Raw genomic sequence first — 19788 nt, 5'->3', positions numbered from 1 at the left:
TGTGGTAACTAGAGCAGAGCTGGCAACCCGGATCCCGCAACACTACTGACTTCGTGATTGGTAGATAGGTGGAGGGTGACACATCAGACCAAAACACAACATGACAACATCAACATCAGTTGAGGGCTGCAACTTCACTTTTTAAATGACAATATCCTGGCCGGACTACTGTTGTCAGTGATATAAGTATTTGAAATGAACATGATTTCTTAATGTCTAGTGACATATCAGGGCCATTTTATGATTAATTTAAATAAATTTCTTACATACAGCTCCTTTAAGGTGTCCGTGTTACTGAGTAATAGTAATTAACTACATGTACTTACTATAGGGTTAGGAATAGGGGTTGGTTTAGGGTTATTTGCCTGTTATTATGCATAATTTAGCTATAGTTAGTACTACAGTAACTACTTGTTAGTACTACAGTAACTACTTGTAACAAAGGACAGTAAAATAAAGTGATTTATTTTGGCTTTGTATCTAGACATCAATTTTTTTATTAATTTTTCATTAAGTTTAAACTCTAATTATAACAGAAATATATTATGTTGTTAATTATAATTGTACAAACATTTAAAATAAATACAATTCTAAAATGAAAATGAATATTTGATAATAATAATAAACATAATTGTATATACACTGCAAGTTTACAATATTTATGTTTCAAATTCTTCACGTTCAAACCCTTGAGATTTAAATATTTCAAATCCTCAAGATTTTATTTTGGCAGAACACTGCTGAAATGCTGCAAACTTCTGTCCTCAAAAATGTTGTAAATTTTGTAAATGTGAAATGTGTAAATACAGTAAGCCTAGCGTGTACAGCCTTCCTAAATGCACGTTAAACTTGCAGAAAACACAGCATGTGCTCAAAAACACTTCGAACACTCCATAACAACCAAGTCGTCTGTCGTTGGAGATAACACAGTACAAGTAACACGAGATACGTAATCAGATTACTTTTTAAGTAACTAGTAAAGTAACGCATTACTTTTAAATTTACAACAAAGTAGCTGACTTACTTTTTCAAGTAAGTAACGCAAGTTTCTTACATATATTTTTATATTTTTCCATGTATTGACTGACAGCTCTCCTGTCCATGTTGAGAGAAATCAAAAGTAAGTGCAGAGCCGTTGTTTGCGTTGGATGTAAACAAGAAGGTTCTTGTAGTTTTAGACTAATGTGAACAGGCATTTACTCAATTCACTTTAAAAACAGATTTAGTATTCCACAAAATGAACAAAAACTGTGAAATGCAAACTGTGTATTGCGCAAACATACAACAAAAAGGACCTCCGACACATCAATTCTTAACAAAACATGGAATTTATTAAGGTAAACAAACGTAAGGAAACGTCAAGGAAAACAAACGTAAATGTAACATAAACAAAGAAAGTGTCAGGGCCGGGCAGGGCACTCACATAGCGCAGACCGTTGAACACCATGCCATAGGCGATCGCCCAAAACAACCCCCAGATGAACAGTTTCAGCGACAATTAACTCGCCGTCCATCAAGGTGTCAGCCACACCCCTCCAAATGGCACATAAAATCACACAAAAAACACACGCAGAAATAGACATTTTCCCCCAGCGTCCTATTCTGCGATCCAGCATGGCAGCAGCTGAAAGGTTTGTTTGAGCTGCGCCCTCTACTGTACAGGGTGAATTTACATTTCCTTCAGCCTGAGGCTTATTCATTTCACTTTTGTTGTTTGTTGTTTACATCTTTTTTCTTTTTTTATTAAAAAACAACCAAGCAAGTCCAACCCACGTGAAAAAAAAATTACACAAAAGTACAGTAACAACATTGCTTTCCATAAAAAGTAACTATGTAACAGAATCAGTTACTTTTTTAGGGAGTTACACAGCTTCGTAGATTCTTGTTGGCTGGAAAAAAAAATAATTCTGAAAGTAATTCCAACAAAGTAGTTTGTATGTGTCATTATCGTTATAGTTGGGGTTGGACAACTGTATTCTCACAGAATTAGAAGCGTTAATTAAAACTTTATAGTTATCGTCCTTGATGGGAATGGGCCTTTAGGGCCAGATTTACTAAACAGGGCAAATTAGCATGTGAGCGCAATTCCAAAACAGCGCCGATGAGAGTGGAAAGTTCTGTGCATGATCTACTGACGACGTGCACATTAAAGAACACAAATGCAGTCACATCATTTCCATAATGACCAACACAATCTACCAGGTAGCGTCTGGTTTAAGACGTGCTTTTTTTGGGCAGAAAATAATGGCGCAAACACCAGTACATTGCAGAGCGCAAACCTTAGTAAATCGGGTTGCGTGATTAATTTTAAATACTCTCCTCCCATAAATTTTGCGCATGAAATGGAAACTCCTCAAATGCATATGCAATAAGGTCAGCCATTAGTAAATCTGGTCCTTAGTGTCTTGTTGGCAAATTTTGCACAGGCAGCCAACAATGATTTTGTTTATAAAATGTAAAAATTGTATTATCTTTCGCAGTGGCATTAGATTATCATAGTAGATTGTTGTTTCAGCGAACACTGACTGCTTGTCTTACACTTGAGGTCCTCTAGAAGATCCAGCTCTGCCACAGCGAGCGTCTTGACCTCCTGCTGTTTGCTTCACCTGATAAACACTTGATGCTGATCCGTAGAATTTTTAATCATGAAGCTCAGCTCAGCTCTTTTAATTTTGATCGATGACTCCGTTTATCCTTTACATGACACATTCCCGTCTCTGTTCTACCGCTCCACCTCTCTCAGCACCCCTCCGCCTGGTATGAAAATGATATTAGAAACTAAATGAGATTTGAAATTGTGTGTTTGACAAGTGACTTGATGACAGGGTTTTATTGCAGGGCCTGATCCATGGAAATTTTATGCTAATAACACTGCTGGCCAACCGATCTAGTATGAAATTAATCAGCGGCGGAAAAGAACGAGAGAGCTCCATAAAATGGGTCTACCCTTCCTCTCTCTGTCTGAGTCTCATCTGAAATAGCCATGGGCTGTTGTCTGTGTAATGAGTTTGGGACTGAGAAAATTACACTGAGCTTAGCACTGATTCATGCTGTAATGCCGCCACGCGACACACTGCTGTCAACTCCTTCCAATGACTCGAGAAAGTGCACTCTTGTCATTTTTTGTTTACGTTGCTCTGGCCCATATGTCATCTTGGACTTATACTGACACCTAGAGGTGTGGATGAAGTATCACAGAAAAGTGTTTAGTTAATAATGTCAGTATTGTAGAAATGAACTATTCTCAGTCAAGCCATGATTCATTTATTCTACGAGAGAACATGTAAAAAAAGAGGGGTTACAGAGATAAAGTGATTTGGGGTTAGATAGCTGGTCATGTGAACATGTCCACTACATGTAAAATAAAACATTTTATTAGGCTACTGATGTACTGAAAAAGTTTTTTCAGCATTTTTCTAAAGTCCGATTGTATGAGCCAACTTGTGTTTACTTCTCAGAAACCGTCATTCAGTTGTCTCAAGACATTTCATAATTGTACTGTACAGCAAAACTGCTGTAATGAATTAATTAATTCATTCATTCATTTGTTGTTTTTATTGTCATTTTTGGGTCATTTTGCAGTAAAAAAACACCCACCAATAATCATAATGTACTTATGTAATTGGTGTTAGTGACAGTAAAAGTATGTTAATAATGAATGCTATTAATAATAATAATATTATGTAATTTTTATACAATATTTTTCCCTAATTGATTCAATTTTACATCGCCTTGCAAGGCTGACTGGTTAAACCCTCTAGATTTCATTCAATGCAACTGAATGTACAGTAAATGTTGGTGAAGTTCCATTGTCTCATGTTTGATTAACTTTTAATAATTGGAATTACGTTCAGAATGATCCTGGAATGTAATGTACGTTATCAGCTAACCAATCTGAACCATGGAATATTAATATTAATAATAATATTGATAATCAGCATTTAACCACACTTTTTCCTGATTAAAGGCATTTACATGCCATATGTGTCAAAGCACCTTTTCTGTGCCACGTCTGCAGTGTAAATCAGTTTAGTTGGCCAATCAGGCATCCTCGAAGGATCAATTGTCCTGATATTTCTTGTGCTTGTCAAGCCCTTCCTCCACTATACCACCTTTTTCTAGCTTTTGTCAACCTAAGAATCATTCATATGCTCTCCTTTCCTCTCCTTGCTTCATTTATCCCATTCATCTGTCAGTAGTTTTCCCATGTGCATGTCCATGCGCCTCCTCCCGGCTTGACTCCAAGAAAACAGATGCGTAGGTGAATCACTAATGGAGTCATTATCAGGTTCCACTCGTTTAAAACAACACAATTAGCGCTGCAGTCTTAATGATGCTTGCAATGGGAAGTTCAGTGCACTGAGGAGACTCCATCCAGGGCCTTCACCAGCCTAATAAATCACGCAAGTTAACTTACAAAACTAATATACCGCATGTGTGTGCGCACAGTAGTCTGTGTGATTTATTATTTTCACCCTGCGAGACATCTGTTACAGTGCTCCTTATTTTTGTAATGCATCATCAGCCAGGGGAAAAAATAATATTATCCAATCTGGGATCAGCTCTCTCTGGAGTCTAATAATCTAATGTAGAGCTGCTATCAGTGAGCCACCACAGACACGCTTCAGGGAGCAAACAGGCTTCGGTGATTTCTGTCTCAGAATCTCTAGCATTCATTATATATGCCAGTGTGTGACTGTAGACGTGAGTCTGTAAATATAGAGTTATAATAGGATGGTTCCGACCATAAATTATATTCAATGAGCTGCATTTGAGGTGTACTAATACTAATAAAGGAATATCACACACAAGAGTGCTGTCGTACTGAATATAAGAACAGGTAATTGTTGTGAGTGTGATGATGCTTTTCCTCACAAGGCAATGGCGACACCAGCACAGAAATTCTCAAAATTCTACTTTGTTGAAATTTCTAAATTGTGTTATACACAATAGCTTGCACACTACCACTGAGTAAAATATGGAATGAGTAATTAAATTAGTTTTTCATGTTATATTGGGTTACACTTTATTTTGATAGTCCACTTTAGACATTCTTCTAACTATAAGTAACTTTTCAACTACATGTCAACTAACTGTCATTAGAGTATTAGTAGGCTGTAGTGGACTGTCAGTGGACTGTTATGGTTAGATGTTAGGGTTCAGGTTTGTAGAATAAGTTGACTTGTAGTTGCCAAGTTACTTATAGTAACTTAGAATGTCTGTTGGGGGACCAACAAAAATAAAGTGTTAACAAATATTAAGCAGACAGTCTACTAATTCTCAAATACAGTTGGTTGACATTTAGTTACTTATAGTTAATAGAATGTCTAAAGTGGACTATCGAAATAAAGTGTTACCTTATATTGTCTTTTGTTTTAATATTTTGTTTTGTTTTTAAATCAAATTTATAGAAGTATTATCAGTTGTTGCATTTATGTCATGACAACTCTGGGGTTTGTATGGTAATAGAGATTGGCATTGTAATGGATACGTCAATGTTAATGTACAGTAGATCTGCTACGCTGCTACTGCTGCAGAGCAAGTACGGGACTTGCTACAGCGAATACATTTACAGACGTTGCTGTGAGCATTTAAGACATGCTGCTGCTGCACATGTGACATACATGATTTAACCCCCTTAGCAGATCTATACAGGTGGAGCTGGGGAAGGTGGAGGGTTTCTAAAAGTACACTGCATACTGCTAACAGCAACACACCGGTATTGGTTTGAATGTTGACGCAACCGCTACCAATCAGCTGTGCTATGTAGATAATGATGTGATCGCTACCAAATAAGTTAAAGACATATCAGCCTGTGCCATCTAGAGTTTCATGCCAGAACTGAAAAAGTGCATATCCAGTAAAATAATGTCTAATCTATTGGTGAAATAACGCAATAAGAGGACTAGCAAATATATGCATTGTATAGTAGTTTAATAGTATCATTAAACCTCTAGAAACTATTATTTCATCCCACACATTTAACACTTAACATAAACAAGGCATTGGATCACTTGCGCAGCCAACTCTCTCTTGCTCGGTTTCACAAAATGAATGTCCATTTTTATTCTGTACATTATGATGTTCTGATGCCTTTACATTTAAAAGGACTTATTTGAGTTTTTACTGTTTTATTCGTTTTTAGTGTTTAGTTGTTTTGACATAATCATACAGAACTTTAATGTTAGCATTAACTTGAATATAATTATTGGCATATCGCTACCGGACAGAATTTCAATTTCAGTGCATCACTCATCTGGGTAACACTTTATTTCGATAGTCCACTTTAGACATTCTACTAACTATAAGTAACTTTGCAGCTACATGTCAACCAACTGTCATTAGAGTATTAGTAGACTGTCTGCTTAATATCTCCTAACACTTTATTTTGTTGGTCCCCCAACAGATATTCTACTGATTATAAGTAACTTAGCAACTACAAGTCAACTTGTTCTCCTAACCCGAACCCTAACGCCTACTAATACTCTAATGACAGTTAGTTAACATGTAGTTGAAAAGTTACTTATAGTTAGTAGAATGTCTAAAGTCAAGTCAAGTCAAGTCAAATATATTTATATAGCGCTTTTCACAATACAGATTGTATCAAAGCTGCTTCACAGTATCAATCAAAACAACTTAATGTTTGTTTATTACTGGAAAAAAGACATCCAAGTTTGGTAGAGCTGATCAATGGTATGATTGGTTAATTAATTTGAATATCCCCAACTGAGCAAGCCAAAGGCAACAGTGGCAAGGAACCGAAAAACTCCATCCAGTGACCTAATGGTGTCCTAACACCCCATCAGGTGACCCAATGGAGAAAAAAAAACCTTGGGAGAACCCAGGCTCAGTCGGGGGCCAGTTCTCCTCTGGCGTTTATGAACTAGAGGCCGAATTTACAGTAACTGTAAGATAAAAAATTTATATGAATGCCTGGCTAAATAGATGCGTCTTCAGTCTAGTTTTAAACTGGGAGAGCGAGTCTGAGCAACGAACAATATCAGGAAGGCTATTCCAGAGCTTCGGAGCTAAATGTGAAAATGCTCTGCCTCCTTTGGTGGATCTGGATATCCTAGGAATGACCAGAAACCTCGAATCTAGTGATCTTAAAGAGCGCGATGGATTGTAAGGCGATAGAAGATCCGTTAAATAGACTGGAGCTAAACCATTTAGAGCTTTATAAGTCAAAAGCAATACCTTGTAATTAATACGGAACTTTATAGGTAACCAATGAAGTGATGATAAAATCGGTGTTATATGATCATATTTTCTTAATCTAGTAAGAACTCTAGCGGCTGCATTTTGGACTAACTGTAGCTTGTTTATTGAAGATGCAGGACAACCAGCTAATAAAGCATTACAGTAATCTAGTCTCGAGGTCATGAATGCATGAACTAACTTTTCTGCATCAGAGACTGATAGCATATTACGTAACTTAGCAATGTTTCTAAGGTGGAAAAAGGCTGTTTTTGTAACATATGAAATATGCTTTTCAAAAGACAGGTTGCAGTCTAATGTAACACCCAGGTCTTTTACTGTAGCGGATAGAGTAACAGGGCATCCTACTATGTTAAAGTCGTGCTGTGAAAGGTTTTGTGGACGGTTTTTAGAACCGATAAGTATTACCTCTGTCTTGTCTGGATTTAATAAAAGAAAATTATGCGTCATCCAATCTTTTATATCTTTAACACAATCTGTCAATTTGGATAATTTAGCGTATTCATCTGGCCGTGAGGAAATATATATTTGAGTGTCATCAGCATAACAATGGAAACTAATTCCATGTTTCCTTAGAATATTACCAAGTGGCAGCATATATATTGAGAATAATAAAGGGCCTAACACAGATCCCTGCGGCACTCCATAGTTTGCCGAAGTTATAATCGATTTTTCTCCATTTAAGTAGACGAAATGGTAGCGGTCAGATAAGTATGACCTGAACCAGCTTAATGCTTGTCCTTGAACACCAGTGTAATTTTGCAGTCGATCTAAGAGTATTGTGTGATCTATAGTATCGAACGCAGCACTAAGATCAAGTAAAACTAGTACTGAGATACAGCCTTGGTCCGAAGCTAAAAGTAAATCATTTGTGATTCTAACAAGCGCAGTTTCAGTGCTATGATGTGGCCTGAATCCAGACTGAAACTTTTCATAGATGTCGTTTTCTTGCAAGAAAGAGCCGAGTTGAGCGGACACAACTTTTTCTAATATTTTTGACATAAATGGAAGATTCGAAATGGGTCTGTAATTTGCTAGGTTATTTGGATCTAATTGTGGTTTCTTAATAAGAGGTTTTATAACTGCCAGCTTGAACGTTCTTGGAACATGACCTAAAGATAAAGATGAGTTAATAATATTGAGAAGAGGCTCTTCCACTACAGGTAACACTTCTTTCAGTAGTTCAGTTGGTATAGGATCTAATAAACATGTTGTTGTTTTAGATGAAGTGATAAGTTTATTTAACTCTTTTTGTTCTATGGTTGTAAAGCATTGTAATTGTTCTTGCGGGGTAATAATTGCGGCCGAATTATAAGGCGCGAGCAAAGATCGAACGTTTACGATTTTGATTCTGATGCTTTCAATTTTCTCGGTGAAGAAGTTCATGAAATCATTACTACTAAACTGTAACGAGGTATTTTGTTCAGACGACGTCTGTTTATTTGTTAGTCTAGCCACGGTATTAAATAAAAACCTTGGATTATTTCGGTTGTTTTCTATTAATTTGCTGAGGTGCTCAGCCCTGGCCGTTTTAAGTGCCTTTTTATAAAGTGACATACTGTCTTTCCACGCGATTCTAAAGACCTCTAAATTAGTTTTTTTCCATTTACGCTCTAAATTACGGGTTTCTCTCTTTAAAACATACGTAGTATTATTGTACCATGGTGCTATACTTTTTTCTCTGACCTTTTTTAATCTAATGGGTGCAACAATATCCAATGTTCTAGAGAGAATGTTGCTCATAGTGCTAGTTAGTTCGTCTAATTCATCTGTTTGTTTGGGTTCAGGCAGCAGCTGGGACAGATCAGATAAGCTATTTGAGAAATGATCTATGGTGGATGGACGAATTGTTCTACCTGGTCGATAACGTGGCGCAGCATGACATATTACAGCAGTGCGTAATATGCAAGTTACCAAGTAGTGGTCAGTGACATCATCACTTTGTGGAATGATATCTATATCGGTTGGATCGGTTCCATATGATATAATTAAATCGAGTGTATGATTAAGACGATGAGTTGGTCCGGTGACGTTTTGCTTGACCCCGAAGGAGTTTAATAAATCTGTAAACGCAGCCCCTAACGCATCATTTAAATTATCTACGTGTATGTTAAAATCTCCAACAATTAATGCTTTATCGACGTTGACCAAAAGATCTGATAGAAAGTCAGCAAACTCTTTTAGGAAATTGGCGTAAGGCCCTGGAGGTCTATATACGGTAGCCAATGCTAGAGATAATAGGGATTTTTTTCTTACATCTAAGAGCGTAACATTTAGCACAAGCACTTCAAACGAATTAAACCTATGACGAGTTTTCTGAGTAACATTAAGGATATCTCTGTAGATTGTTGCAACACCGCCGCCACGACCGATCAGACGGGGCTCATGCTTATAACAGTATCCTGGCGGAGTAGACTCATTTAGACCGAAATAATCATTTGGTTTAAGCCAGGTTTCAGTAAGGCACAGAACATCGAAATTATTATCTGTGACCATTTCATTTACAATAACCGCCTTAGGTGTGAGCGATCTAATGTTTAGAAGACCTAGCTTTAGAAATTGTTTTTGTTCACTAATAGCGAGATTTTTTGTTTTAATAACAATTAGATTTTTTCTAGATCCTGCAGTAGATTTATTATTTGATCTTAGTAAACGAGGAATAGACACAGTTTCTATGCAATGTTCTACACTAGTATTAATATCAATTAAATTGGTGCAGTAGAGACTGTGATTTGGATTTTTGGTTACTAAAGTGACTATCGAAATAAGGTGTAACCCTAATCGGTTCTGATTTCACACCACTCACAAACTCTGGTCAGGGATGTCACAAACACAGACAAGCAAAGTGATATAAACAGGGGAAGTTACTAGATTGGTTTTTGGTCTTGGTTCTGTGTCAGTGTATAGGTCAAAATGAAGAGCTGTGTGATCTGCGTAAGGAGATGCAGTACTGGCAGCAGGAGACCCAGAAGCAGAAGGAGAGCCAGGTGAAGGAGGTGCAAGACCTTAAGAGAGAGTTGCAAAGCACACAGAGTCTCCTGCAGCTGCACAGAGATAACCTGGAGAGTCTGGACCGACAGCAGAGAGACACCGAGAACGAGGTGAGGCAGCACAGCCGACTTCAGTTTCACTATATCCCAACTTCTGTTTCTAAATATAAGTGTTTGTGTGTGTCAGGCCTCCTGCAGGGAAGCAGCTCTCCACAGTCAGGACGCAGAGATGATTCAGCTGAAGGCAGGTCTACTGGAGGCTGAGAAACTGGCCACAGATGCAGAGGCTCGACTACAACCTCTTAGTGAATCCCTCGAGTTCTGCAAACAAAAGTACCAGGCCTGCCTCAGCAAGATCGCCCAACTAGAGAACTCTCTGCTTAGCCGAGAGGAGGACCTGAAAGAAGCCCACAATCAGGTTGGTACTTAAATTAGTCTAAGTTACCTTTAGAATTAAGTCTGCATTGCAACTAGTGATGCACAGTACAGGTCATACTAAAAAAATTAGCATATTGTGATAAAGTTCATTATTTTCCATAATGTAATGATAAAAATTAAACTTTCATATATTTTAGATTCGTTGCACACCAACTGAAATATTTCAGGTCTTTTATTGTTTTAATACTGATGATTTTGGCATACAGCTCATGAAAACCCAAAATTCTAAAAAAATTTGCATATCATGAAAAGGGTCTCTAAACGAGCTATTAACCTAATCATCTGAATCAACTAATTAACTCTAAACACCTGCAAAAGATTCCTGAGGCTTTTAAAAACTCCCAGCCTGTTTCATTACTCAAAACCGCAATCATGGATAAGACTGCCGACCTGACTGCTGTCTAGAAGGCCATCATTGACACCCTCAAGCAAGAGGGTAAGACACAGAAAGAAATTTCTGAACAAATAGGCTGTTCCCAGAGTGCTGTATCAAGGCACCTCAGTGGGAAGTCTGTGGGAAGGAAAAAGTGTGGCGAAAAACGCTGCACAACGAGAAGAGGTGACCGGACCCTGAGGAAGATTGTGGAGAAGGACCGATTCCAGACTTTGGGGGAGTCTGGAGTAGAAACATCCAGAGCCACAGTGCGCAGGCGTGTGCAGGAAATGGGCTACAGGTGCCACATTCCCCAGGTCAAGCCACTTTTGAACCAGAAACAGCGGCAGAAGCGCCTGACCTGGGCTATGATAATAGTTCATATAAATACTATTTTTACTGTATCTTTGATCAATGCAGTTTTGGTGAGCAAAAACATTTTAAAATCTTACTGACAGCAAACTTTTATTGGTAGTGCATAACCGCACAAAGAAAAACATCAAATTACTGAACATCATCAGTCTCAGTGTACTGTACTTTCAAACAGGGCCTAAAATAAACACTCGCCGTGTAAAAATGGGCGTTGGCAAGTACATAAAATGGTGTCAACCTATAGTTAGCCGGTAACATTTTTATGAATTCTAATGATGCATGAACGTGAACAAATGTGAACGACGCTGGGGACAGTTAACAGGCCAGCGCTGCATCGTCACCAAAGTTTAAGCCTTGAAAATGTTAATATTCAAGCGCAAGACTCGAAAGGGAGCTCATTTCATTACTTGCAAATACTAAACTAGGCTCTTTCATGTCGTCTTGTGCTTGAGCGGACAAATTCACACAAAATTAAGTTAAAAAAATTGTATCCTAGTCAGTTATGTCTTAAGTGAACATAAAAAGTTGAGAAAGTAAACACATGTGTATCAGTATATTAGATCCGTGCATTCGCTCTTAAAGTGACAGCAGCCTAATAATCCTGCTGCTGTCTGTGTTTTTAATGTTAATCAAACAACAAAATACAAAAAAAAATTTCACTCACTGATCTGTTTCACTCACTGAATAACTGTAACTTTAATTAGGATTAATAAGAATGTTTAATGTTGAGACTATACAGTGTTATTTTACATTTGCTTACTTTAATCAATTTCTGTACCTGAAAACTACGGTTAGACCTACCTAAAAACACTGAAAATCACTGCTTTTGTATATTTGTTATATTGTATTTCGTTTGTGCTTTTGCTTGTATTTTGACTTTTTGTTCTTTTTTTATTAATGACTGTTTATTTGTCTTTAATAATGTTTTACATTTTTATTAGTTAGGCTAGTAGTTTTAGCTGTGGTCTTGGACTTGGAATAGAGAATTGTGAATCTTCACTGGTATCTAAAATTTTGGTGTTATTACAGCCTGTTTTTACAAAAACGTCTTCATGGCCGTTAAAACATATTTATGACTGGTACATTTTCTTAAGTCACTCACCAGCCATTGCCAGGTGTGGCGAAAAAAATAGTTTAAGGCCTCGCTTGCAAATACCAGTATTACAATTAATACAGGTTTCATATTGGTGTCAACAAAGACCAAAGACTCAGTCACGCACTTGATTTATAAAAATCTAGCTTTCTGCAAGATTTTTGAGCTAGAGTACCCTGAAGCTAGAGGCTGTATATTACCTGAGAGCAGATATCAGTGGTGATAGTGATATGTTTTTGTCTGTGTGGCTGACTGATTTGGTCTCCTCAGGTGGCCCAGAGGGAAGAGCAGGTCCTCCGTCTGAAAGCTCAGGTTATTGCTCTGCAGGATGATCTGCAGGTACACTGCACCCAGCTGGAGAGCGGAGACGATGCCCTTGCCACGCTGAGCCAGAATCTCCGAGACACACTGGAAGAGCTGGAGCACAGGCGTAATCAAACACATGAGTTTGAGCTGCTCATCAACACACTCAGAGACACGGCTGATAGCTTTCGTCGACAGGTAGCCCAACCAGAAACACCATTAACTAACCCATAGCTGAACAGGTCTGTCTCTTCGCAGTGACCATGATTTATCTTTGTCATTCCTGTCAAACAAATGTAGTCCTAACCCTACCTCTAATCATAAGCATTAAGAACCACTCAAATCAAAGAGAATGAAAGGAATCTTATGAGTTTGTAGCTGGGTCAATGATGAATAAGAACTTTCATAAAAACATCTTTATTATCAGTATTCTCAACACAAAACTAGATCAAAATCATCATCAAAGTTTTAAATATTAATTGTGTAATATAGCAGTTATATAAAGGTCTGCAAGATCAAAGTGCACGACAAATAAAGTTATTGTCTCCTAAAAGAAAGAATAAATTCTGAACTGCTGAAATGGGTCATCAGCAAATTCAGTGTCACTTCTTGAGATCTTCCTGACATTTGCATAATGCCAGCCTATGGTCTTCATCTTCTTTGACCCGCCCTCTAACACTGTAGTTCTAGCTGAGGCCTGAAAGTGTTTGGTTCGTATTACCATGTCGAGAAGACGCTGTTTTCTGTGCTGCGAAAGCAAACCCACTTTGCATGCACATCCCAATGATGAGGACTCGTGCTGACATTGATATTGTAAATCCGACCCCATCATTAGCATTGCTATCACTTAGTATCAAGCACTGAGGAAGTCTCCGGAATTGAAATTCAGATATGGTAATGGACGTTTCTTTTACAATACATGCTCTAAGCAGTCGATCAATCACAACAGACTGGGCCATCTGACCAATCAGAGTAGAGTAGGCTCTCGGAAAGGAGGGGTTTAGAGAGACTGAATCCTTTAACAAACTGTTTCAGACTCTGTGTGAAAAAAAGGGGATGCTGCAATGTATATTATGAGAAAATGAAAGTGTTTTTTGACTTAGATGCATAGATCTATTGTAGTAGACCTCCAAAACAAAACTAGGAAACTTTAATACTGTTACGGTATATGGTGGTTTAGAAAGCACACGACGAAGGAGATGGTAAGAAATACAGTCTTTAAACAAATAACAAACTCAGAAGATTCACGACACGTTCACAAACAATAGCCGACAAGGACTGAACAGGACAGGAAGTATAAATACACATAGTAAATGAGGACACTTAACAGAAACAGCTGGACAAAGAGGAACTAAACAGAAACCAACTAATTGAGAACTCATACATACACGACAGGAACGACTAAACAACACAATTGTGACAAATACAGCATCATTTTTTCTTTACGATTTTCATCATTACATATGGACAGTTGTCCTGAAAAAAATATAGCAATTAATATTAATTCAGTAAATGAAAACATGCTCATAATAGAAGTGTTGTATGTATGAATAGCATTTTAATGGATTTTTGAAACAATATTTAGATCCAAACAAATCTATGAGCATCATGTCATTGACTCAGAAATGTATCTCTAGGAATGTTGATCCAAGAAACGTGTCCTACTTTGGTTAAATCACCATATTTTCACTCCTGTGAGCTATTAAATTGAGTATCGTGGGTCCCAGTGAGATGCTGCAGATTTGCATTATGAATGCCCCATAATGCAACAGTCTTAACACACTCATCTCCTCCCTAGAGTTGAATTCTGTTGGGTTTAGATTGCATATCAAGCCAAATGAAACCTAGTTACCACATGTACAGGTGGAAAGTGTCTTGTTAGTGCAGCTTGAGGTGTGAACACAATGGGGAAGAGAATCTACGCCACTCTACGGGTGCAAAAGCCAATCTGAGCTTCAGATACATTTGAGTGTTCTGACTGGATTGTATCGATCCAGGTCAGAACCCTCACGCTTCATGCTATGTGTGGAGAGAGCATTTTCAGGTGTTTCATTTCCCACAGTGTCAGCTGGAGAGCTGTGATAGGCTCTCTTGAGGAATTCTGGGAGTTGAAGTTGTTATTGATTTGTAGTTGTTAGGTAAAGATTGCGTGTGTGGCCCTTTCAGACAGCTCGCCTGGTGTTTAAATGGACCTGAAGTTGTTTTGATTTGCGTGTACATTGACCGAGAGGGGCGGCTGGTTGGCGTAAAGTGGAAAAGCCTGCTGGGTCTGTGGTGTATAGTCGAAATAATGGGCATTGCTCTCAGCAGTGTAGGGACAGGCATTGTCTACAGCCCAGCGGTGCAGTCACCTCTGTCGGATACAGTGCACACCAGGTGTGAGGACCTTCCTGCCCTACCTTCCCATTCCTTTTTCTCCTCTAGCACCTCCAGCATTTCCTCTCAGATGTCTATGATGCTCAGAGTCCCATTAGCAATCCCTAAACATCACACTCATGCATGCTATATTGATCCAACTGTTTTCAGTCTGGACTTCAGAACACACACGTCCTTCAGTCGTTCGCCCATGTCTCCTTCCTGTACGTTTAAGCTTCCCTTAATTGCTCCCTCTTACTCAGAACCTGCTGCGCTTCGGCATCACGGCACATAACCTTCAACAGTGTGAGAAGGGAAGTTTCCTTGATGTGATGTAAAACATCACATCAGTCATTCACCTCACTCTTTTTTCATCTTCAGTGGGAGCTGTCGACAATAATAATACTCATAAAGGAGAAGCTCACTTCAGAATTAAAACGTCCTGGTAATTTACTGACCCCCACGTCATCCAAGATGTTCATTTCTTTCTTCAGTCGAAAAGAAATTAAGGTTTTTGAGTAAAACATTACAGGATTTTTCTCCATATAGTGGACTTCAATGGGTATATACTTTCAAATTGCAGCTTCAATGCAGCTTCACAGGGCTCTACACGAACATTTATATACTTTTTAACCACAAATGCTCTTACACTCGATGTAAGATTATTATTATTATTTAATTATGTCTATATTTTATGTCTATTTATTTCTTGTCTCTATTGTTCATGTGTAAGGCACCTTGAATTGCCAGTACGATATCATGTTCTATATAACCTTCCTTGCTTATTCCTAGATCATCGTTGATTTTGTCTTTCTAAGAACAACAGCAACAGGCAGTGTGACATAACGAAATATTATTTTCGTTAAGTCTGAGCCCATTTGGAACTGTTTTATATTCAGTCTTCAGTTCTGACAGCACTGTGCTGGACTGATTTATCTTTCTCATAAGGAAGAACTTAACAGGCATTAGGTCCTGTTATTAGACTTTACTCTAACTGAAGAAGATCAAGACCAGATCGAGACTGAGCTGCTTATAGTTTTACATGCTGTTTTACAGTTCAGAATAATAACTACCCAGTCTTTCTGTCCAGAATACTGCTTATTTCCCTGTTTTATAACACACAATAAACCGCATAATCATGGCTCATGAATATTATTTAGATGACAGATCTAAAAGGCAGGTAATTGGGCACAAGTGGCCTTTGGGGTTATTAAATATATATATAATTTAATATATGTGTTCCCTTGGAATGAAACCCATGACCATGGTGTTTCTAGCACCATGCTTTATCAATAGTTTCAAAAATACAGTTCTCACTTTTATCACCACATAAATCTGAATGTGTGAACAGTCTGTTGCTGTAATATGGATTACCAACAGGATTGTAAATCTAAAGAACTTTTGAGAGCTGAATCTGACCGATTGTTTATGTGTGTGTAACTTCTAGGTTGAAGAGCAAGAAGAGACGCTAGTGAAAACACAGGCTGATTTTTCCATCTACCGGGCCACTCACATCCACTCCGACTCAGACTACGAATCCCAGCTGTCCCACGTTCAGGAACTAGAGCAGGTGAGTGAAGCACTCTTTGTAGTTGATAAAAACGCCACATGCTACACTCACATCTGCATGGATCCATCACTGTAATCTCTGCCTGTTACAAAAATGGGCTTTAAATGGACACACCTGCTCCCTGTCTCACACGTTACTGTATGCAATGACACTGTGCAACTCAGGGACTATTTATCAGTCATGAGCTGAGGCTTTGATTGGATCCGGAGAGGCTTTGTGCAAGTTCATGGGCACCTTTGTGACTAATTGTTTGTTATGTCAGCGTGGCACCCAGCCATCCAGCTTTAATGGAGTGTAGTGGAGCGATCCATCAGGCTGTCAGAGAGCTCGCACATCAGCCCAAGTGTCAGCGGTTCGTCGCACTCTACGCAAACGGCGACGTGATTTAGTGCCCTCCTCGCGCCACTGCCCACCCGCTCCCCGTTCTCAGATTGATTACCCTCCGGTCCCGCTGACAGTGCCCGCCATCTTCTGGCAACCTTTTAGCAGAGTTTTATAGATGATTCCAGCACCTCGTTTGGCTATTTATACATCTGTAAGTGGCCATGAAATATAGATTTGTCTTGACACATGTTCGAGTTGGAGTGGCGAGTCCCAGCGCCTCGTGACACCTCGTTATTTTAATGGTGCCAAACGAAGGGCCCCCGACCTTGCCCGTGTTTGCAGATTATGCCTGTACTTTATTAGTTTTGCCATCAGTTCTCGCTGAAACCTGTCCCGTTTGCACACAGCAGACGAGAGCATGGTATGTTACCCGCACCGTTGTGACATACCGCTTCAGCTGTCAGGTCGACGTTCACACACAACCTGGTTGCCAGGGTAATTAAGAGATGACACCCACACGCAGAGCATCCCAGAGACTTAATTGAATGGTTAGCGCATCACAAGCGCATGCCGCCGGATTGGAGGCGACACCTGTCAGAGACAAACCTTGTGTCGCAACCTCGGCAGGCGTATGTGTACGTGCCGCAGTGAGGATGCTAAATGAAGGCCAGGCTGGAGTGGAATGGAGTCGGAGAGGCGAGCGGAAGCAGCAGGCGTAGCGATAGCCTTAGGGATGGAGATAGCTTGAGGGATTCTTATCCACCTTAGGTTGGCCCCTCCAGCGCCCCGGGCATCAACACGACTCCCCCAAGGCACAGTCACAGAAGTTTGACAGCTATGTGACGACTTGGCATGTTAGTGGAGGTGTGTGTGTGTTTGTCCTTAGGCACTGTTCCAGTCGCTGGAGCGCTGCGGTCAGAGCGCCCAGGAGATGCGGGTCTGCCAGCTGGAGTTGGCGCGACACAGAGAATACAGTCAGGCAGGTGAGTGAACTCGCTACTCAGTGGCTACGTTTACATGCAACCAAATAATCCATTAGGAAACGGATTGATGGCTCAGTCGGACTGAAAAGCCTTCATGTAAACACCTTAATCGATCCGATTGAGCTTGAATCAAATGAAATTTCGAACGGATTGAAACAGGTGATTTATTCCTTTTCTAATCCGATCGAAAGAACATGTAAACACTTGATCGGATTGAAAACAGAAATTGAAAGGACTGTGCATGTGCAATGACGTTGAAATAGCGTCATGCTGTATGACGTGCGGAACGAATAGTTGAATAAAGTGTCATATTAGTGTCCCGTCATTTTAAAATTCTCCTTTCTCCCAGTGTCTGTGAAGTGGAGCAGATATTAAGCTTGCGACATATAAACGTGCACATCAACCCGATCACGTTGATCATTCGGATTCATCAATCGGAATGAATTCAGTCCGATTGAAACAAAAGTTGTGCATGTAAACATAGCTGATTCCGATCAGCTGTGTTGCAGAGATGCAGCGACTGCAGGAGCAGGTGAAGAAGCTCCAGGCGGATGCAGCAGACGAGGCCCGGAAACGAGCACAAGCTGATACTCTGGAGGTGAAGGTAGCCAATCTGGAAGGGGAACTACAGGCAGCTCAAAGGCAGTGTGACCAGGTAAACAAGTACACACACACTCACAGGTGTGTCAGAAACGCTTTGCCTCTGGTGGAATCTCAAAGCCACTCTCTCTCAGGCTATCCAGAAGAGAGACGCCCTACTGAGACAGTCCGAGGCTGATCTTCTGCAAGCGCGGGAGAAGATCCGAAGCAGGGCGGCCGAGGCTCGTGGGCTGGAAGCTGATCTGCAGAGAGCCAAGAAAGAAAAAAGGCAGAGGGAGAAAGAGTGCGTGTCACTCAAAACGCAGCTGCTTCAGTTTAGAGAACAACTGAAGGAGGCTCACACCACTTGCAGAGACACGGGTAACACAGTGCAACACCTGAAGAGTTCACATGGTGGACTGCCATGATGTGAATAATTGTAAATATATGCTTTATTGATATCTTCAAAAGATTCTTACCTGAAACTGCAAATACAGCAGCCCCAAGAAGAATTTAAGCCACACTTAAAATGAATGTCATTGCTTTAGATTACAAATATCAAACCAAGTGCCAATCATTTTAAAGAAAGGTAGCACATCTTTCATGCAATACATTTCACAAAAAAAGCGACTTTCGTGTTGCCATATGCTACTGGATCGGGTTCATACATAGTTTATGTCATGAACTACACATGTGGTCACTCTACTAGGACACATCTACTAAAAACCACCTTGGCACCAGTTGATTAATAGTCATTAATAAAAAGTTTTTACTGAGAAAGCTTATTTGTTTCCAAGTGCCACTTCGTTTAAATTTTGTATCTAATGAAATGAAATTCATAGATTAAGTGCAACTTAAGGGGATAGTAGGGCCTACTCAAAAAATGAAAATTCTGTTATCAATCACTCGCCCTCATGTTGTTCCAAACTCATACGATATTTTATCTGAGAGATTTCTGTCCCTCCATTGAAAAAGTTCATAAAGACACAGTAAAAGTAATCCAAATGAATCGAGTACTTTAATCCAAGTCTTATGAATAGACGCTATCGCTTTATATGACAAACAGATGCAAACATTAATACATACAAAATTGTAAAATATTGTAAACAGAAGCTCAGAAGTGCTTGCTTAACAACCATGGAAATTCATGCTGGTACAATTTGGTAATTTCAGCAGGGCAATGATTTTCT

At 39.3% G+C, this 19788-nt stretch overlaps 1 protein-coding gene across 7 annotated transcripts in view; it reads left to right on the top strand.

The window, feature by feature from the left end:
* pmfbp1 (polyamine modulated factor 1 binding protein 1) overlaps positions 1 to 19788 on the top strand; it is a 261062-nt gene that overhangs the window by 207381 nt on the left and 33893 nt on the right. For all 7 annotated transcript variants that reach the window (XM_077201843.1, XM_077201841.1, XM_077201840.1 and 4 more), the window contains 7 exons: positions 10119 to 10319; positions 10396 to 10626; positions 12755 to 12985; positions 16590 to 16712; positions 17923 to 18019; positions 18529 to 18674; positions 18754 to 18979. In XM_077201843.1, coding sequence (XP_077057958.1) covers positions 10119 to 10319; positions 10396 to 10626; positions 12755 to 12985; positions 16590 to 16712; positions 17923 to 18019; positions 18529 to 18674; positions 18754 to 18979 — 1255 coding nt within the window. The remainder of the gene's footprint in view (positions 1 to 10118; positions 10320 to 10395; positions 10627 to 12754; positions 12986 to 16589; positions 16713 to 17922; positions 18020 to 18528; positions 18675 to 18753; positions 18980 to 19788) is intronic.

Source organism: Siphateles boraxobius, unplaced genomic scaffold (genome assembly GCF_051911475.1).
Source record: "Siphateles boraxobius isolate OS27281-9 unplaced genomic scaffold, OSU_SipBor_1 48, whole genome shotgun sequence".
NCBI classification, from domain to species: Eukaryota; Metazoa; Chordata; class Actinopteri; order Cypriniformes; family Leuciscidae; genus Siphateles; species Siphateles boraxobius.
The sequence above is the reverse complement of the archived record's forward strand: the minus strand, read 5'-3'. Positions and strand labels throughout refer to the sequence as shown.